Source organism: Xyrauchen texanus, chromosome 6 (genome assembly GCF_025860055.1).
Source record: "Xyrauchen texanus isolate HMW12.3.18 chromosome 6, RBS_HiC_50CHRs, whole genome shotgun sequence".
Taxonomy (NCBI): domain Eukaryota; kingdom Metazoa; phylum Chordata; class Actinopteri; order Cypriniformes; family Catostomidae; genus Xyrauchen; species Xyrauchen texanus.
In genome coordinates this window covers 1,567,408-1,590,173 of record NC_068281.1, presented here as the reverse complement: position 1 = coordinate 1,590,173, position 22,766 = coordinate 1,567,408, and the positions used below count along the sequence as shown (strand labels likewise).

Here is a 22,766-nt window from a genome sequence, read left to right as displayed (position 1 = left end):
TCCACTGACCCCCATTGACTTCCATTTACTCCATTGACTTCCACTGACCCCACTGACTTCCATTTACTTCCATTGACCCCCATTGACTTCCATTGACCCCATTGACTTCCATTGACCCCACTGACTTCCATTGACTTCCATTGACTTCCACTGACCCCCATTGACTTCCATTGACCCCATTGACTTCCATTTACTCCATTGACTTCCATTGACCCCACTGACTTCCATTTACTTCCATTGACCCCCATTGACTTCCATTGACCCCATTGACTGCCATTGACCCCACTGACTTCCATTGACCTCCATTGACCCCACTGACTTCCACTGACTTCCATAGACTTCCATTGACCCCACTGACTTCCACTGACTTCCACTGACTTCCATTGACTTCCATTGACCTCCATTGACTCCATTGACTTCCATTGACCTCACTAACTTCCACTGACCCCACTGACTTCCATTGACTTCCATTGATCCCCACTGATCTCATTGACCCCACTGACTTCCATTGATCCCCATTGATCCCATTGACCCCACTGACTTCCACTGACCCCACTGACTTCCATTGACCTCCATTGACCCCACTGACTTCCACCGACTTCCATCGACACCACTGACTTCCATTGACTTCCAGTGATCCCATTGACCCCACTGACTTCCATTGACCCCATTGATCCCCATTGATCCCACTGACTTCCATTGATCCCATTGACCCCACTGACTTCCATTGATCCCCATTGATCCCACTGACTTCCATTGACCTCCATTGACCCCACTTACTTCCACCGACTTCCATTGACCCCACTGATTTCCACTGACTTCCATTGACCCCACTGACTTCCATTGACTTCCATTGACATCCATTGACCCCATTGACTTCCATTGACCTCACTGACTTCCACTGACTTCCATTGACTTCCATTGACCCCACTGACTTCCATTGACTTCCATTGACATCCATTGACCCCATTGACTTCCATTGACCTCACTGACTTCCACTGACTTCCATTGACTTCTATTGACCCCACTGACTTCCATTGACTTCTATTGACCCCACTGACTTCCATTGACTTCCATTGACCCCACTGACTTCCATGGACCCCCACTGACTTCCAGTGACTTCCATTGACTTCTATTGACCCCACTGACTTCCATTGACTTCTATTGACTTCCACTGACTTCCATTGACTGCCATTGACTTCCATTGACTTCTGTTGACCCCATTGACTTGAAATTGACTTCCATTGTAAGTGTCTCACTGAAACACAGATTTGTGCTTTTTGGGACAATTGTATTAAACCTGAAATATTCCTTTAATGCAGTAAATAGCACCTAGTTATAACCTTGGCAATACATATGGTTATTTAGCATTTCAATAAAATGCTCTGTATAAATGTGTTAATCAAATTAAGGATCAAATTAAGAGCATTGCATTGTGGGATACAGAACCCTGTGTAGTGTGCTCTAGTTGTATATTTCATTTTAGAAACATAATTCAAGTAACAAAGAAACATCGAGAATTTAATTTTGAGAATATAAGGCAAGGAAAATGGCAGAACTTGTATAAAAGGAATATCAAATACCTGTTCCAGGGAAGAGCTCGGTCACATGGGTGAGAATAAACTCGACCACGATGGACTGAACTCGCACCTCCATGAACGCTGCTGTGCCATTAAAACCGGTCGACTCGATGTCCTTCGATCTGCAGAATATGACATGCCATATTCTTAAGAATTAGTAAAAGGGACGATTGAAGGATATCCAAATAACAAAGACAATTTAAAGCGTACACACACCTTGAGGAGGTTTGGGGCCCAAACGATGGCGAGGTTTCTGGTGTGCATGTTGGTTTGAGAAGCGTGTGTGGACATCTTGACTAGATGTCGCATCAAAAACTCCAGAGTCCTAGAAGAGGGAGGGTTAAAGGAATAGTTCGCACAAATGAACATTGTGTCATTATTTACGCACCCACATATCATTCCATAGGTGATTTCTTCAGCAGAACACAAAAGGATGCAGTGTTGGAATTTGAAAGACCGCAGTTCGAGCCCAGTCAAACACGCAAACTGACACATAGACGTGACACAAAATGATGTGGATGCTTCAGAAAATGTGCCGCTCCTGTTCTACCCACTCCCTACAGGACTCAAACCGGCTTCTCTGGCTTGGGAGTGGCGGGTGTGCTAACAAGGAGGCTAAAGGCTACAGCTGCTAGCATCAGATGCTAGTGCACTTCTTGAGGTCAGGAGAGTGAGGTTTATACACATTGCACAGCTATCTATCAGCTAGCCACCATTACACTCACCCCCCTAAACCTCACTCCCATCCGGGTCACAGCACCACTATGATCCTCCTGTTCTACCCGCTCAATACGGGACTCGAACCGGTGTCTCCATCATGGGAGCCGGGCACGCTAACAAGGTGTCAGTCTCTAGTGCACCTCTTGAGGTCAGGAGAATGTGCACACATTGCACAGCTATCTCTCAGCTAGTCACAATTACACTTACCCCCCTAACCCTCCCTCCCATCCAGGTCACGGCACCACTGTAACGCTCCTGTTCTACCCGTCTCCGTAAGGGACTCGAACCAGCGTCTCCGTCATGGGAGCCGGGCACGCTAACAAGGTGTCAGTCTCTAGTGCACCTCTTGAGGTCAGGAGAGCGAGCACACATTGCACAGCTATCTGTCATCTAGCCACCATTACACTTACCCCCCTAAACCTCACTCCCGGGTCACGGCACCACTGTAACGCTCCTGTTCTACCCGCTCCGTAAGGGACTCGAACCGGCGTCTCCGTCATGGGAGCCGGGCACGCTAACAAGTTGTCAGTCTCTAGTGCACCTCTTGAGGTCAGGAGAGTGTGCACACATTGCACAGCTATCTATCAGCTAGCCACCATTACACTCACCCCCCTAAACCTCACTCCCAGCCGGGTCATGGCACCACTATGATGCTCCTGTTCTACCCACTCCATAAGGGACTCGAACACGCGTCTCCGTCATGGGAGCCGGGCACGCTAACAAGGTATCAGTCTCTAGTGCACCTCTTGAGGTCAGGAGAGTGTGCACACATTGCACAGCTATCTATCAGCTAGCCATCATTATACTCACCCCCCTAAACCTCACTCCCTTCCGGGTCACGGCACCACTGTAACACTCCTGTTCTACCCACTCCATACAGGACTCGAACAGGCATCTCCATCATGGGAGCCGGGCACGCTAACAAGGTGTCAGTCTCTAGTGCACGCTATTGGTTAAGTTTAGGTTAAAGTTGTAGATTAGGGAGGTACATTTGACTTATTAAAATAGACATAATAAAAACCTTTCACTTCACTCGCTTTTGCCGCCTCCCGCTGGACATTTTACGTCATTATGAACTGTCGTTGTATAAGAACTGAATGAAGATTCTTCAAAAATTCTCTGACACCACTTTAGGTAGATGTATGTAAATAATGTGCACATGTGAGACTGCTGAGCATGTGTTTACCTGTAGTGAGGGAGAGGTAGATCCTTCAGCACCTCTTTAATCTTCACCAGTCGCTCATCTTCCAGTTGAACAGCCACGGCATCCTGCAGAGAAAAGAGAGAATCGATATCTGAATTCAAAGTACATGCAAGTGTCTTTGAGGGGGGATTTACTATGAAAGAATTGCGCCGTTTTCCTTGTTTGATCACATTTCCCGTTTTCCTTGTTTGATCACATTTCAGGAATGATGCAAATCAGGCATGATCATTGAGGGAATAATTCCACTCCAATTTAAACATTTATTTGACCAAATACTTCAGATAAATGCAAATGCATTACAATGTCACTCTTCATACCAGCCCAGGTTAAAAAATGATCCATTCCGTTTATGAGAATATTTGGCCAAAAACTGCATCGTTTACGGCAATCTCCCATTCATCCCAATCGGGAGTTCTGCAGAGATTGTCTGAGTGAGCAAATTAAGGGGGGCGGAGCTTAGCGAAGCATCAGCTGCATCAAGCAGATTTTTTACAATGAGCCTCATTTGCTCAGAAAGGGGAATATTTACATTTACATTTATGCATTTGGCAGACGCTTTTATCCAAAGGGACTTACAGTGCACTTATTACAGGGACAATCCCCCCGGAGCAACCTGGTGTTAAGTGCCTTACTCAAGGACACAATGGTGGTGACTGTGGGGTTCGAACCAGCGACCTTGTTGATTAACCTTGCTGATTAACAGACCTGTGCTTTAGCCCTACGTCACCACCACCATTTGCCCAGAAAATACTTGTAACCTATTACAAATAGTGATTTTGAGTGTTGCATTGAATAAAATGTAACAAAACCTGATCTTGTGATAATGACATGATTGTGGCGACATTTTTATGGTTCAGTACACACATCGCATCAGTTCTGAGGTGTATAGTCCACTGTGTGGCACTAAAAGGGAGTTAAATGTTCTCCCAAGCAGATGAGGTTTTTAAGGTTAATGCCGACCTACCTACCCTAAAGCCTAATCCCTAAACCCTTAAACCCTAAACTCTAAATCCTAAACCCCTAATCCCCTAAACCATAAACCCTAAAGCCCTAAACCCTAAACCCTTAGGCCTAAGGCCCTAAGCACTAAGCACTAAGGCCCTAGGCTCTAGGCCCTAGGCCCCAGGCCTCCTAGGCCCTGCCTAGGCCTAGGCCTAGGCTCTAGGACCTGGGCCTAGGCCTAGGCCCTGAGCTCCTAGGCCTAAGGCCCTAGGCCTAGGCCCTAGGCCTGGGCTCTAGGCCTGGGCCTAAGGCCTAGGCCTGGGCCCTAGGCCTCTAGGCCTAGGCCTGGGCCCTGAGGCCTAGGCCTAGGCCCAGGCCTAGGCCTGGGCCTAGGCACAGGCCTGGGCCTAGGCCTGGGCCTAGGCCTGGGCCTGAGCAGGCCTGGGCCTAGGCCTGGGCCTAGGCCTGGGCCTGGGCTCTAGGCCTGGGCCCTGAGGCCCTAGGCCTGGGCCTGGGCCTGGGCCTGGGCCTAGGCCTGGGCCCAGGCCCAGGCCTGGGCCTAGGCCTGGGCCTGGGCCACAGGCCTGGGCCTGGGCCTGGGCCTGGGCCCTGGGCCTAGGCCTGAGGCCTGGGCCTGGGCCTAGGCCTGGGCCTGGGCCCTAGGCCCTGGGCCTGGGCCTGAGGCCTGGGCCCTAGGCCCTAGGCCTGGGCCTAGGCCTGGGCCTGGGCCTAGGCCCTAGGCCTGGGCCTGGGCCTGGGCCCTGGGCCACAGGCCTAGGCCTGGGCCCTGAGGCCCTGGGCCTAGGCCTGGGCCCACTGAGGCCTGGGCCTGGGCCCTGGGCTCACAGGCCTGGGCCCTGGGCCTAGGCCTGGGCCTGGGCCTGGGCCCTGGGCCTGGGCCTAGGCCTAGGCCTGGGCCTAGGCCCTGGGCCTGGGCCCCTGGGCCTGGGCCTAGGCCTGGGCCACAGGCCTGGGCCTGGGCCTAGGCCTGAGGCCCTAGGCCTGGGCCTGGGCCTGGGCCTGCAGGCCTGGGCCTGGGCCTGGGCCTAGGCCTGGGCCTGGGCCTGGGCCTGGGCCCTAGGCCTAGGCCTGGGCCTGGGCCTAGGCCTGGGCCTAGGCCCTGGGCCTGGGCCTAGGCCTGGGCCTAGGCCTGGGCCTAGGCCTGGGCCCTGGGCCTAGGCCTCCTGGGCCTAGGCCTGGGCCTGGGCCTGAGGCCTAGGCCTAGGCCCTGGGCCCTGGGCCTAGGCCCTAGGCCCTGGGCCTGGGCCTGGGCCCTGGGCCTGGGCCTGGGCCACTAGGCCTGGGCCCTGGGCCTGGGCCTGGGCCTGGGCCTGGGCCTGGGCCACAGGCCTGGGCCCTGGGCCTGGGCCTGGGCCCTGGGCCTGGGCCTGGGCCTGGGCCCTAGGCCCTGGGCCCTGGGCCTAGGCCTGGGCCTGGGCCTGGGCCACAGGCCTGGGCCTGGGCCTGGGCCTGGGCCACAGGCCCTGGGCCTGGGCCTAGGCCTAGGCCTGGGCCTAGGCCTAGGCCCTGGGCCTAGGCCTGGGCCTGGGCCTAGGCCTGGGCCTGGGCCTGGGCCACAGGCCTGGGCCTAGGCCTGGGCCCTGGGCCTGGGCCTGGGCCACTAGGCCTGGGCCTGGGCCTGGGCCTAGGCCTGGGCCTGGGCCCTGGGCCTGGGCCACTGGGCCTAGGCCTGGGCCTGGGCCTGGGCCCTAGGCCTAGGCCTGGGCCCTGGGCCACTGGGCCTGGGCCACTGGGCCTGGGCCTGGGCCACTGGGCCTGGGCCACAGGCCTGGGCCTGGGCCTGGGCCCTAGGCCTGGGCCCTGGGCCTGGGCCTGGGCCACTGGGCCTGAGGCCCTAGGCCTGGGCCTAGGCCTGGGCCTGGGCCTGGGCCACAGGCCTGGGCCTGGGCCACTGGAGCCTAGGCCTGGGCCCTAGGCCACAGGCCTGGGCCTGGGCCTAGGCCCTAGGCCTGAGGCCTGGGCCACAGGCCTGGGCCTGGGCCACTAGGCCTGGGCCCTGGGCCTGGGCCCTAGGCCTGGGCCTGGGCACTGGGCCTGGGCCTAGGCCTAGGCCTGGGCCTAGGCCACTAGGCCCCTGGGCCTAGGCCTGGGCCTAGGCCTGGGCCCAGGCCTGGGCCACTAGGCCTGGGCCTAGGCCTGGGCTCTAAGCCTAGGCCACTAGGCCTAAACTCTAAGCCTGAGCCCTAAACCCTAAACCCTAAACCCCTAAACTCTAAACCCTAAACCCCTAAACCCTAAACCCCTAAACCTAACCGATAGTGTCGAACTCGAACAAGCTTGTGAATGTTGTCGATGATGTAATGCAAATGTTCAAATGAGTCATGCATTATAGTGAAAGTGTTTAGATGTCATAAGATTAAACTGTGCGAGGAACAGGGTGAAAAGTAAGTGTTTATGCACTGATAATCTGCCGTTTTAAGTCATTACAGTAACGTGATTCTACGAGAATAGGTTGATATGAAAATGTCACATGGCATTTATTTGTAAAGAAAACAAGTTTTTAGCTTTAATTGAATATATTGTTCTGTTCCAAAGCCTATACACATAAAGACACGGACACATGAAACTCACGGCAAAGTGATCGTAGAGTTCATATGTGAGCAGAGGGTTGGGCAGTTCTCTGAAGTACGCTTTACATACAGAACTGACACAGTGAATATCCTGCAGATAAACATCCTTACAGAAGTCCGGAGTTCCTTCAGAATCAAACTCAGATCTGCAGAGACAGTCACAGTCATCAGTAACATTATACACGTACATCAACCCCATCAATGTGTCTTGCATTAGATAACAACACAATATGAAAGCAAGTGTGATCTGCTGGAGCTCCTCTCAGAACTCACTTCTGAAAATAATACTCTCACCTTAATTTCTGTGTGTTTGAGGAAACTCCCGACAGTCTGTAAATCCCGTCAACGACTCCATGTTCCTCGATGAATTCACTACAGCTGCGTAATACTTGAGGAACTGCTCAGAAGAGAGAAAAAGAGTTTCAGCAGATCCGTTATGAATTCAGTAGCACGATGACCGTTAAACACACACCTGAAAGGGTTCATTAAACCCCAAAACCTGCACTCGGAAAATGTTTTAGCCAATTTACACGGTTCGATCTTATAACAATATTCCATCAAACTTGTGTAAAAAAAAAAAAAAGTAAAAGTAATCCTCGACAAATTACAAATTACGTCTCTAAAAATGTAATCTGATTACTTCACTAATTACTTTACTTAGTTACTTTCTAAAACAATTTTCACAGAAATCATTTCCTCTCAACAACAAGTGTGAGCGGAGGAGGGCGGGGCCGGGCTGGAACAGGGCACGCCCGGTCCCTGATCAACCTGATGGGGGCACGTGAGGGATCATCCTTGCCCATCTATATCCCTTTACACTGGTGCCGAAGACCCGGGAAGGAGGAGGGATACGCCTTAGTGGAGTTCTCGGAGCTACCATCTACCCCAATGGCGCAGCCGCGGCCATCTTCCGGGGGACGGAGGAACTCGGCCGCCTGGAAGCGGAGAAACGGACGATGACAGCGAGGGGAGAAGGGGCTCCCAACCGACCGCCTGGAGCGGTTACCGCTGCCAGGGGCTGAGGAGACCACTCAGGGCTCCTCAGCCACTCAGGGCTCACTTAGGGCTAACATTGAACCACCATTGGCTCAGAGCTTTGCCTGTGACATGTCCCCCCCGCATTGTTGGTCCACTTTTACACCTGTGACGTTACTTGACATTACCTCTCTGTTACATTCTATGAAACCATCATTTTGTCCTATGGATGTTGTTCCTACTGTGCTATTTGTACAAGTTTTTGACTACATTGGCCCCTGTATTGTTGAGATGCTTAACTCCTCACTCTTAAATGGTGTTGTTCCTGCTTTTTTTAAACATGCCGTTGTTAAGCCTGTACTTAAAAAAACGAATCTGGATCCGCTACAACCGGAAAACTATAGACCAATTTCGAAGCTTCCTTTCATGTCAAAAATTCTAGAAAAAGTTGTAGCTGAAAAACTCACCCTTTTCCTAGAGAATCATGAGTTATTTGACAAATTCCAGTCTGGTTTTCGCAAAAAACATTCCACAGAAACGGCGTTACTTAAAGTTTCAAGTGATATTATGATGTCAGCTGACTCTAAAAAATATACAGTGTTGGTCTTATTGGACCTCTCAGCAGCTTTTGACACAATTGATCATAATGTTATGATAAATAGACTTCGTGATCTGGTTGGCATGTTGTGATCAGTTTTAAAATGGTTTTCATCCTACCTGTCAGGTAGAAGCTTTAGTGTTAATATGAATCAGATTATGTCTGAAACTGCAGAGTTGTCGTGTGGGGTACCGCAGGGTTCTGTCTTGGGTCCTATTTTGTTCCTCTTGTATATATTTCCTCTTGGTAAGGTTATTAGTCAGTTTAGTGACATATCTTATCACTTGTATGCGGATGATATCCAACTGTATTGCTCCTTTAAGGAAACTGAGTTGTTTAAATTGTCCTCTTTAATTAACTGTCTGTCTAGTATTAAAAAGTGGTTATGTGAGAACTTTTTGCTTCTCAATTCTGACAAAACCGAAACACTAATCATTGCCCCTGAAAATAAAATCCCAAAGATAATACAATATATTGGCGACTTAGGCCCGTCTGTCCAACCGAGCCTCAGGAGCTTAGGTGTTGTCTTTGAGTCAGCTATGTCCTTGGAGCTTCATTCGAAACAATTAGTTAGAAACTGCTTCTTTCAATTGAGGAACATTTCAAAGTTAAGATCATCTGTGACTAAAGGTGAGCTAGAGATGATTATTCATGCGTTCATCTCCTCCCGTTTAGACTATTGTAACAGTCTTTTACGTGTTTGAGTAAGAAGGAGCTTCATCGTCTCCAGGTTGTTCAGAACTCTGCTGCAAGGCTTTTATCCCGCGTTAAGAGAAGAGAACACATCACACCTGTTTTAGCATCACTTCACTGGTTACCAGTCCAGTATAGAATTCATTTAAAAATTCTGGTTCTTACTTTTAGAGCCTTGCATGGCCAAGTCCCTACATACATCACTGACCTGATACAGCCGCACACTCCTACCCGGAGTCTCAGGTATTTAGATCAGATGCTATTAGTTGTTCCCCGTACTCATTTTAAAACTAGAGGGGACCAGTCATTCCAGGCAGTCGCTCCCAGGCTGTGGAATGCTTTGCCTCTTGTTTTACGTTGCACAAACTCAGTTGATTCTTTTAAAAAACAACTGAAGACTTTGCTCTTCAAGCAGGCTTTTGGTTAGTCGAGGGGTTTCTTTTATGGTTGTTTGTAGTGTTTGTTGTTTGTATTTTGGGGAATGTATTTAAATTGTTCTTGTATTACATTTTACTGTGAAGCACTTTGTGATTTTTATCTGTGAAAAGTGCTATATAAATACATTTTACTTACTTACTTACTTACTTAGCCGCTGATACGCTGCGGGGTCTGAGACCGCTGCCAGCGCCGGGGGAGACCCCTTCTGTTCCCTGAGAACATGGTGGGGCGTTCCGTCCGCCAGGGGCTGGAGGGGTGGCTGTCATCCATTAGAGGGTGGAGGTGTGGCCAAGGACCAAGCTACGGCGTATCTGTTTTTTTTGTTGGGGGGTACTGCACTGTTACAGGGAATACCCCCTTATTTTTCATTATTGTTTCCCTCCACCTGTCCCCTCCCAGATTCAGGAAGGCGGGGATGACTTACCAGCAGACGGGACATAAGGCACGCCCTCCCCCAAGGGAGGAATGTGACAGGGCAGAGGGCTGGATCGTCATTTTACACACCCGGCCCCTTATCAGGCTAATCAAGCCTCCGAGAGGGATAAAGGCCGACTGCAGACGGCGGTGCGAGAGAGAGAGAACGTTTACGGGCAGCTGTCCGTCTTATGTGTGTGTTTGTGTCTTTTGCTTCAGTTTTATATTAAAACTATTATTTATATTGTCAAGCCGGTTCTCGCCTCCTCCTTGCCATTGAACTACTTTACAACCTTCTCCTTGTTCGTTGTCACACACCCTTCAGCTGTCACAGAAACATATTTTAAATGTATTATATCTAGAAGTCTAGATGAGCATTGAGTGCTGGATTGGGCTCAGGTGTGAGTGATTACTGCTTCAGAGAGAGAGAGAGAGAGAGAGCGGAGAGCGAGAGAGAGAGAGAGAAATAGGGAAAATAACCAAAGAAGAATACATACACGATTGGCAGATAAAGGTCACACAACTAAATAAATTAAAATATTTCAACAAAATAAAGTCCGATTATAAATTGGCACCATACCTGACTGAAATCAGTAATTATGGTCAGAGAAAGCTCCTGACAAAGTATGGCATTAGTGAGCACAGTCTGTGTGTGGAGACAGGCCGACACAGGCAGAGTTGGAGAGAGAGAGAGAGCTCAGACTGTGTCCACACTGCACTGATGGGGCCGTAGAGGACGAGCTGCACTTCCTCACTGAGTGCAGCAAGTATAAAAACATCAGAGACGCCTACTTCACACAAATAGCACAGATTGTACCTCAATTTCAACAAGCGAGCCTCATAAACAAACTGTGTTATATTTTGGGAGAGAAAGAAGAGTGTGTTCAGCTGGCAGCGCAGTATGTGTCTTCCTGCCATCATATGAGGGACAAGGGCTGAACCCTCCGTTCCATTAACTGCTCTCTATACTTATTTTTGTTATTGTATATATATATATATATATATTTTATTTTTATTTTATTTATTTATTTATTTATTTATTTTTTTTTTTTTTATTGTGATATATTTATGCATAATATGGAAATGTTTTTTTTTTTTTTTTTTATTGTTCACTTTTATTTATCTACATATATGTTTGTATATTACTATTGCTTTGGCAATATTGTGCTATTTACACAGTCATGCCAATAAAGCTCAATTGAATTGAATTGAATTGAGAGAGAGAGCAGAGAGCGAGAGAGCAGAGGCGAGAGCGATGAGAGAGGCGAGTGAGAGAAGCGGAGCAAGAAGAGAGAGAGAGTGGAGGCGAGTGAGAGTGGAAAGCGAGTAGAGAGAGAGCGGAGTGAGAGAGAGAGAGGCGAGTCTGAGAGAGAGAGAGCAGGCGAGCAGTGAGAGAGAGAGAGTGAGAGAGAGAGAGAGAGCAGAGCAAGAGAGAGAGCAGAGCAGAGAGAGAGAAGAGAGCAGAGTGAGAGAGAGAGAGCAGAGAGCGAGAGAGAGAGCAGAGAGCTGAGGCGAGTGAGAGAGAGAGAAAGAGAGCGGAGTGAGAGAGAGATAGAGAGAGCAGAGCGAGAAAGAGAGAGAGAGAGCGGAGCGAGAAAGAGAGAGAGAGAGCGTAGCGAGAGAGAGAGAGAGAGAGAGAGAGGCGAGAGCGAGAGAGAGAGCGGAGTGAGAGAGAGAGCGGAGTGAGAGAGAGAGAGCGGAGCGAGAGAGAGAGAGAGAGCGGAGTGAGAGAGAGAGAGAGAGGCGGAGTGAGAAAGAGAGAGAGAGAGCGGAGCGAGAGAGAGAGAGCGTAGCGAGAAAGAGAGAGAGAGAGCGGAGCGAGAGAGAGAAAGTGAGCGGAGTGAGAGAGAGAGAGAGAGAGCGGAGCGAGAAAGAGAGAGAGAGCGAGAGCGAGAGAGAGAGAGAGAGAGAGAGCGGAGAGCGAGAGAGGGAATACAATTTCAATTTCAATTACTTTTTTTTTTGTTGTTGTTTCAACAAAAACAGGTGTCTTTTGAGACATTGAGGCATTTGAGAGGAGAATTGTTAGTATTTAATGTTTGTTATGTTGAGATTAAGAAGAGTTCCTATAATGCTGGAGTTTTGGGGGTTACCACTGTGGTGAGTGGCGTGGAGCGTGACCATAGTTTGAAGAGGACAAACATTTAAAGGGACAGTTCACGCAAAAATGAACATTCTCTCATCATTTCCTCACCCTCATGCAATCCCAGATGTGAATGATTTGTTTCTTCGGCCGAACACAAAGGAAGATTTTTAGAAGAATATTTCAGCTCTGTACGTCCATACAATGCAAGTGAATGGTAACCAGAACTTTGAAGCTCCAAAAAGCACATAAAGGCAGCATAAAAGTACTCCATAAGACTCCAGTGGTTTAATCCATGTCTTCAAAAGTGATATGATAGGTGTGGGTGAGAAACAGATCAATATTTAAGTATTTTTTACTATCAGTTTCCACCTTTGACCAGCCCAGACCAGTAGGTAGCTGAATGGGAAAGTGAAAGTGTAGATTTACAGTTATATAGTGATAAATTTCTCACCCACATCTATCATATCACTTCTGAAGACATGGATTAAACCACTGGAGTGTTATGCATAAATGTTACGCTGTCTAATGGGCTTTCAAAGTTCTGGTCACCATTCACTTGCATTGTAAGGACCTACGGAGCTGAACTATTCTTCTAAAAATCTTCATTTGTGCTCTGCTGAAGAAACAAAGTCGTAAACATCTGGGACAGCATGTGGGTGAGTAAATGATGAGAGAATTTTCATTTTTGGGTGTACTGTCTCTTTAAAAACTCTTTGATGAGAACACTCACTCTCTTGCATGGTGGAGGTCAGATGTTCTAGCAGGTCGCATCCGAACACCTTCTCCCGACTTCCTCCTTTTTTGCGTCCTCTCCTCATATCGCCTCTCTAACATTCAATCCTGTGGATTTCTGTGCCGGCTGCTGCAGTGAACAATCATGTGTGAGGTACTACACTTATAGCACACATGATGGCAGTCCGGTCCATCCAGCGTTGCTCCAAGAACCAAACTTGTAAACAGATCCACTGATAGTGTTTGAGTGATGGACTACATTGTGATCTGACGAATGGATATTGTCCAGAATAGCAGATACAGAATATTTCTACAAAAGAAAAAAACAAAAGAAAACGTATTTATAAGCATCATTGTACACGTGTGTCTTCTACAGAGTTTCAGAAGAGATATCGAGGGTGTCTCAAACCGTGATCAGACTGAAGATACCAAAAGCCAGAGATCACGATATGATCACAGACATTTCTCATCGAATTCTCCCAAAATCAAATGATCTGAGCAATACCATCCACATTCATTTTATAGCTCTGTACTGTTACCGTCTGTTAGCTTTGCACGATCATGACAAAAATCATAAATGACGATTATTTCCTTTGATATAGTAATTGCGATTATTCATTTACATGAATAGAATTTACTTTCAAACTATTATTTTGTTTGGGGCAGCTGCAGCCATATTCTTTCTGTGGTCTATGTCCAAAAACATGGTCTTACCATGACATATGTCCAAAACACTTGGTCTTACTATGACATATGTCCAAAGAATATTGTCTTACGATGACATATGTCCAAAGAATATTGTCTTACCATGACATATGTCCACAAACATGGTCTTACCATGACATATGTCCAAAAACATGGTCTTACCATGACATATATCCAAAAACATTGTCTTACCATGACATATGTCCAAAAACATTGTCTTACCATGACATATGTCCAAAAACATGGTCTTACCATGACATATGTCCAATGAATATTGTCTTACCATGACATATGTCCAACAACATTGTCTTACCATGACATATGTCCACAAACATGGTCTTACCATGACATATGTCCAATGAATATTGTCTTACCATGACATATGTCCAACAACATTGTCTTACCATGACATATGTCCAAAAACATTGTCTTACCATGACAGATGTCCAAACACATGGTCTTACCATGACATATGTCCAACAAACTTGGTCTTACCATGACATATGTCCAAAAACATGGTCTAACCATGACATATGTCCAAAACACTTGGTCTTACCATGAAATATGTCCAAAGAATATTGTCTTACCATGACAGATGTCCAAAAACATTGTCTGACCATGACATATGTCCAAAGAATATTGTCTTACCATGACAGATGTCCAAAAACATGGTCTTACCATGACATATGTCCAAAACACTTGGTCTTACCATGACATATGTCCAAAAACATGGTCTTACTATGACATATGTCCAAAGAATATTGTCTTACCATGACATATGTCCAAAAACATGGTCTAACCATGACATATGTCCACAAACATGGTCTTACCATGACATATGTCCAAACACATGGTCTTACCATGACATATGTCCAAAACACTTGGTCTTACCATGACATATGTCCAAAGAATATTGTCTTACCATGACAGATGTCCAAAAACATTGTCTGACCATGACATATGTCCAAAGAATATTGTCTTACCATGACAGATGTCCAAACACATGGTCTTACCATGACATATGTCCAAAACACTTGGTCTTACCATGACATATGTCCAAAGAATATTGTCTTACCATGACATATGTCCAAATAACATGGTCTTACCATGACATATGTCCAAACACATGGTCTTACCATGACATATGTCCAAAGAATATTGTCTTTCCATGACATATGTCCAAAGAATATTGTCTCACCATGTCAGATGTCCAAACACATGGTCTTACCATGACATATGTCCAAAACACTTGGTCTTACCATGAAATATGTCCAAAGAATATTGTCTTACCATGACAGATGTCCAAAAATATGGTCTTACCATGACATATTTCCAAAACACTTGGTCTTACCATGACATATGTCCAAAGAATATTGTCTTACCATGACAGATGTCCAAAAACATGGTCTTACCATGACATATGTCCAAAAAACATTGTCTTTCCATGACATATGTCCAAAGAATATTGTCTCACCATGTCAGATGTCCAAACACATGGTCTTACCATGACATATGTCCAAAACACTTGGTCTTACCATGACATATGTCCAAAAACATGGTCTTACCATGACATATGTCCAAAAACATGTCTTTCCATGACATATGTCCAAATAACATGGTCTTACCATGACATATGTCCAAACACATGGTCTTACCATGACATATGTCCAAAGAATATTGTCTTACCATGTCAGATGTCCAAAAACATGGTCTTACCATGACATATGTCCAAAAAACATTGTCTTTCCATGACATATGTCCAAACAAATGGTCTTACCATGACATATGTCCAAAGAATATTGTCTTACCTTGACATATGTCCAAAAACATTGTCTTACCATTACATATGTCCACAAACATGGTCTTTCCATGACATATGTCCAAAAACATTGTCTTACCATGACATATGTCCAAAAACATTGTCTTACCATGACATATGTCCAAAAACATTGTCTTACCATGATATATGTCCAAAAACATTGTCTTACCATGACATATGTCCAAAAACATTGTCTTACCATGACATATGTCCAAAAATATTGTCTTACCATTACATATGTCCAAAAACATGGTCTTACCATGACATATATCCAAAAACATTGTCTTACCATGACATATGTCCAAAAACATGGTCTTACTATGACATATGTCCAAAAACATGGTCTTACCATGACATATGTCCAAAAACATTGTCTTACTATGACATATGTCCAAAAACATGGTCTTACCATGACATATGTCCAAAAACATGGTCTTACCATGACATATGTCCAAAAACATTGTCTTACCATGACATATGTCCAAAGAATATTGTCTTACCATGACAGATGTCCAAAAACATGGTCTTACCATGACATATGTCCAAAGAATATTGTCTTACCATGACATATGTCCAAAAACATTGTCTTACCATGACATATGTCCAAAAACATTGTCTTACCATGACATATGTCCAAAAATATTGTCTTACCATTACATATGTCCAAAAACATGGTCTTACCATGACATATATCCAAAAACATTGTCTTACCATGACATATGTCCAAAAACATGGTCTTACTATGACATATGTCCAAAAACATGGTCTTACCATGACATATGTCCAAAAACATTGTCTTACTATGACATATGTCCAAAAACATGGTCTTACCATGACATATGTCCAAAAACATGGTCTTACCATGACATATGTCCAAAAACATTGTCTTACCATGACATATGTCCAAAAACATGGTCTTTCCATGACATATGTCCAAAGAATATTGTCTTACCATGACAGATGTCCAAAAACATGGTCTTACCATGACATATGTCCAAAGAATATTGTCTTACCATGACAGATGTCCAAACACATGTAAATGATGATTATTTCCTTTGAATGTAATGATGAATATTAATGTAAATGAATAATCGCAATAACAACATCAAACAATGATTTTGTCTGGGGCAGCTGCGTGCCATATTCTTTATGTGGTCTATGCATCAAAACAAACCGAGAACAGTGTTCATGAATTGCATTATTATTTGAACTGCATGAAAAAAAGTGTTATTCACATTTTGAATAAATGATGCACCGTATAAGTTAGATAGTGAGTATTGTTGATATGCCTTTAGACTCATTTAAACGCCACTGATTTGCTTTCTCCTTGAGGTTCACAAACACAGGAAATGCAAAAACAGCTAAATGCAAAAGGGATGTAAAGTCGAAACAGAAAGGACCTCCGTTTCAAAATAAAAAGCACTTTTTCAAACCAAATCAAAAGGAAAAACTATGTCAACCCATATGAGTACATTCCCCCTTTACACCTGATCATATCATCAAAGATGAAGCACAAGTGCTGCAGTGTTTCCACTACATGTGCGATCACTGATAGATCCTGTCTATTATTCTTCATTAAAGCTCTGCCAACACAACACGAAACCTCAGTGCCAGCGCTGGGCTGGGTCGCATGCCACCCTGACACGATTTCCTCCGCTTGGTTTCTGAGTTTTGCACCAATTCAAGGCCACACCCTCAAACCCTTCTAGAGATGTCACTCTTGATATCTGACTATAACACGAAAGGTCAAAACACAAATTCGACAAATTATTTGAATCTCTCAAACTCCTGACAGACATTTTGCATCGTCTTACTGTCTGTCAGCAGTTAACATTTCACCACATTTGTTCCTCACCCTCTCTCCAGCGCTCTTGCGGAAATGAGTGATCAGATCTGAAGGCCACGACTGTTTTATGCTCACATCATCAAATAAACTCAGGCCTTTCCTGCCTGCATAGGGCACGAGGGGAGACTATACGGTGGCCATCCCGTTTAGCATCTTTAGAGTCAAGTCAAACGAAGAATTGGGAAACACAGAGATTAACAACGTAAAAATGTTGCGTACTTACCTTTCTCTCTCTGCACCGGCACAAGCTTCAGTGTAAACTGCCTGTGACGCAAGAAACCACAGAACTTCCCTCACCGACTTCCTGAGTCTTTTAGTTTCTTTCAGTCTTGATTCTTCATTTCTAATTGACGCCTTCATCTCGGCAGCGTCTCCTGGCTTATGCATCTGTGCAACTGCTCTGAATGAGAAACACCAGCTTTAATAGTCTTAATAAAGTGAAAGACAAAAGGGGACACCGAGAAACAAAGCACCGTGTAAGTATTGATATTTTACAGTATGTTGACATTACTGGAAATATCAGGTCGTCTTCATTAAACATGGCTTGAAATGTCTAGTACGTTTTGGGCTCATAACTCATATCGAAGGTCCTTGAACTTATTTTTCTTAAAAAATAAATAATAACTCAAACTATTGAGTGCACAACTGAAGCTATGGGGAATACCCATGCCGTGCGCTTGAATGATTTAATTATGTTTCCTTGTTCAAAGGGAACATCAGTTATAATCTTCCTTATTTAAGCGGTGTTGTTGCATGACTTAAATTTGAGTCCATTCAATTCAAATTGTTAAGTTGAACAACAATATTTAAATAGCAAATCTGAGTTCAGTCTGCTTGCATCTAGTTAACTTAACTTAAATTGTGAGGTTCATTCTATCACCAAGTCTTTACTCAATTGATTGAGTTAGCTCGTTCCCTCAAATTAATTGAGTAGAGTCAACTTATTAGGATCAGATTGTAATACCAAGAATGACATGGCATTAGCATGGTAAATGTCCAAAAACATGCTATTACTATGAAAGATGTCCAAAAAAACATGATGGATGTCCAAAAAACATGATGGATGTCCAAAAACATGGTCTTACCATAATAGATGTCCAAAAAAAAACAAAATGGATGTCCAAAAACATGGTCTTACCATGATAGATGTCCCAAAAAAACATGATGGATGTCCAAAAAACATGGTCTTACCATGATAGATGTCCAAACAAACATGATGGATGTCCAAACACATGGTTTTACCATTATATATGTCCAAAAAAAACATGATGGATGTCCAAAAAACATGGTTTTACCATTATAGATGTTCAAAAAACATGATGGATGTCCAAAAACATGGTCTTACCATTATAGATGTTCAAAAAACATGATGGATGTCCAAAAAACATGGTTTAACCATTATAGATGTTCAAAAAACATGATGGATGTCCAAAAACATGGTCTTACCATGATAGATGTCCAAAAAAAAACATGATGGATGTCCAAAAAACATGGTCTTACCATTATAGATGTTCAAAAAAACATGATGGATGTCCAAAAAACATGGTCTTACCATTATAGATGTTCAAAAAAACATGATGGATGTCCAAAAAACATGGTCTTACCATGATAGATGTCCAAAAAAAAACATGATGGATGTCCAAAAACATGATGGATGTCCAAAAACATGGTCTTACCATGATAGATGTCCAAAAAAACATGATGGATGTCCAAAAACATGGTCTTACCATTATAGATGTCCAAAAAAACATGATGGATGTCCAAAAACATGGTCTTACCATGATGAATGTCCAAACACATGGTTTTACCATTATAGATGTCCAAAAAAACATGATGAATGTCCAAACACATGGTTTTACCATTATAGATGTCCAAAAAAAACATGATGGATGTCCAAAAAACATGGTTTTACCATTATAGATGTTCAAAAAAACATGATGGATGTCCAAAAAACATGGTTTTACCATTATAGATGTTCAAAAAACATGATGGATGTCCAAAAACATGGTCTTACCATGATAGATGTCCAAAAAAACATGATGGATGTCCAAAAAACATGGTCTTACCATGATAGATGTCCAAAAAAACATGATGGATGTCCAAAAAACATGGTCTTACCATGATAGATGTCCAAAAAAACATGATGGATGTCCAAAAACATGATGGATGTCCAAAAAACATGGTCTTACCATGATAGATGTCCAAAAAAAACAAGATGGATGTCCAAAAACATGGTCTTACCATGATAGATGTCCAAAAAACATGGTTTTACCATTATAGATGTCCAAAAAAACATGATGGATGTCCAAAAACATGATGGATGTCCAAAAAACATGGTCTTACCATTATAGATGTCCAAAAAAACATGATGGATGTCCAAAAACATGATGGATGTCCAAAAAACATGATGGATGTCCAAAAACATGATGGATGTCCAAAAACATGGTCTTACCATGACAGGTGTCCAAAAAAACATGACGGATGTCCAAAAACATGGTCTTACCATGACAGGTGTCCAAAAAAACATGACGGATGTCCAAAAACATGATGGATGTCCAAAAACATGGTCTTACCATGACAGGTGTCCAAAAAAACATGACGGATGTCCAAAAACATGGTCTTACCATGACAGATGTCCAAAAAAACATGACGGATGTCCAAAAACATGGTCTTACCATGACAGATGTCCAAAAAAAACATGATGGATGTCCAAAAACATGGTCTTACCATGACAGATGTCCAAAAAAACATGACGGATGTCCAAAAAACATGGTCTTACCATTATAGATGTCCAAAAAAACATGATGGATGTCCAAAAACATGATGGATGTCCAAAAAACATGGTCTTACCATGATAGATGTCCAAAAAAAACATGATGGATGTCCAAAAACATGGTCTTACCATGATAGATGTCCAAAAAAACATGATGGATGTCCAAACACATGGTTTTACCATTATAGATGTCCAAAAAAACATGATGGATGTCCAAAAACATGATGGATGTCCAAAAAACATGGTCTTACCATGATAGATGTCCAAAAAAACATGATGGATGTCCAAAAACATGGTCTTACCATGATAGATGTCCAAAAAAACATGATGGATGTCCAAAAAACATGGTTTTACCATTATAGATGTCCAAAAAAACATGATGGATGTCCAAAAAACATGGTTTTACCATTATAGATGTCCAAAAAAACATGATGGATGTCCAAAAAACATGGTTTTACCATTATAGATGTCCAAAAAAACATGATGGATGTCCAAACACATGGTTTTACCATTATAGATGTCCAAAAAAACATGATGGATGTCCAAAAAACATGGTTTTACCATTATAGATGTCCAAAAAAACATGATGGATGTCCAAAAAACATGGTTTTACCATTATAGATGTCCAAAAAAACATGATGGATGTCCAAAAAACATGGGCTTACCATTATAGATGTCCAAAAAAACATGATGGATGTCCAAAAACATGATGGATGTCCAAAAAACATGGTCTTACCATTATAGATGTCCAAAAAAACATGATGGATGTCCAAAAACATGATGGATGTCCAAAAACATGGTCTTACCATGACGGATGTCCAAAAACATGGTCTTACCATGACAGGTGTCCAAAAACATGGTCTTACCATGACAGGTGTCCAAAAAAACATGACGGATGTCCAAAAACATGGTCTTACCATGACAGGTGTCCAAAAAAACATGACGGATGTCCAAAAACATGGTCTTACCATGACAGGTGTCCAAAAAAACATGACGGATGTCCAAAAACATGGTCTTACCATGACAGATGTCCAAAAAAACATGACGGATGTCCAAAAACATGGTCTTACCATGACAGATGTCCAAAAAAACATGACGGATGTCCAAAAACATGGTCTTACCATGACAGATGTCCAAAAAAAATATGACTGGATGTCCAAAAAACATGGTCTTACCATTATAGATGTCCAAAAAAACATGATGGGTGTCCAAAAACATGATGGATGTCCAAAAAACATGGTCTTACCATGATAGATGTCCAAAAAAAACATGATGGATGTCCAAAAACATGGTCTTACCATGATAGATGTCCAAAAAAACATGATGGATGTCCAAACACATGGTTTTACCATTATAGATGTCCAAAAAAACATGATGGATGTCCAAAAACATGATGGATGTCCAAAAAACATGGTCTTACCATGATAGATGTCCAAAAAAAACATGATGGATGTCCAAAAACATGGTCTTACCATGATAGATGTCCAAAAAACATGATGGATGTCCAAAAACATGGTTTTACCATTATAGATGTCCAAAAAACATGATGGATGTCCAAAAACATGGTTTTACCATTATAGATGTCCAAAAAAACATGATGGATGTCCAAACACATGGTTTTACCATAATAGATGTCCAAAAAAACATGATGGATGTCCAAAAAACATGGTTTTACCATTATAGATGTCCAAAAAAACATGATGGATGTCCAAAAAACATGGTTTTACCATTATAGATGTCCAAAAAAACATGATGGATGTCCAAAAAACATGGTCTTACCATTATAGATGTCCAAAAAAACATGATGGATGTCCAAAAACATGATGGATGTCCAAAAAACATGGTCTTACCATTATAGATGTCCAAAAAAACATGATGGATGTCCAAAAACATGATGGATGTCCAAAAAACATGATGGATGTCCAAACACATGATGGATGTCCAAAAACATGGTCTTACCATGACAGGTGTCCAAAAAAACATGACGGATGTCCAAAAACATGGTCTTACCATGACAGGTGTCCAAAAAAACATGACGGATGTCCAAAAACATGGTCTTACCATGACAGGTGTCCAAAAAAACATGACGGATGTCCAAAAACATGGTCTTACCATGATAGATGTCCAAAAAAACATGACGGATGTCCAAAAACATGGTCTTACCATTATAGATGTCCAAAAAAACATGATGGATGTCCAAAAACATGATGGATGTCCAAAAAACATGGTCTTACCATGATAGATGTCCAAAAAAAACATGATGGATGTCCAAAAACATGGTCTTACCATGATAGATGTCCAAAAAAACATGATGGATGTCCAAACACATGGTTTTACCATTATAGATGTCCAAAAAAACATGATGGATGTCCAAAAAACATGGTTTTACCATTATAGATGTCCAAAAAAACATGATGGATGTCCAAACACATGGTTTTACCATTATAGATGTCCAAAAAAACATGATGGATGTCCAAAAAACATGGTTTAACCATTATAGATGTCCAAAAAACATGATGGATGTCCAAAAAACATGGTTTAACCATTATAGATGTTCAAAAAAACATGATGGATGTCCAAAAAACATGGTTTTACCATTATAGATGTTCAAAAAAACATGATGGATGTCCAAAAACATGGTCTTACCATG

General features: G+C 43.5%; 1 protein-coding gene across 1 annotated transcript in view; it reads right to left on the bottom strand.

Moving 5' to 3' along the window:
- The window catches only part of LOC127645835 (rho GTPase-activating protein 31-like), a 31,040-nt gene extending 13,430 nt beyond the window's left edge, over positions 1-17,610 (bottom strand). Inside the window, exons 1-7 of the mRNA XM_052129518.1 lie at positions 17,567-17,610; positions 12,972-13,283; positions 7,332-7,434; positions 7,039-7,183; positions 3,487-3,569; positions 1,795-1,905; positions 1,584-1,702 (exon numbers count right to left, since the gene is read on the bottom strand). Of these exons, the coding sequence (XP_051985478.1) occupies positions 1,584-1,702; positions 1,795-1,905; positions 3,487-3,569; positions 7,039-7,183; positions 7,332-7,434; positions 12,972-13,059 (649 nt within the window). The 5' untranslated portion in view covers positions 13,060-13,283; positions 17,567-17,610. The remainder of the gene's footprint in view (positions 1-1,583; positions 1,703-1,794; positions 1,906-3,486; positions 3,570-7,038; positions 7,184-7,331; positions 7,435-12,971; positions 13,284-17,566) is intronic.
- Positions 17,611-22,766: the final 5,156 nt, after the last annotated feature.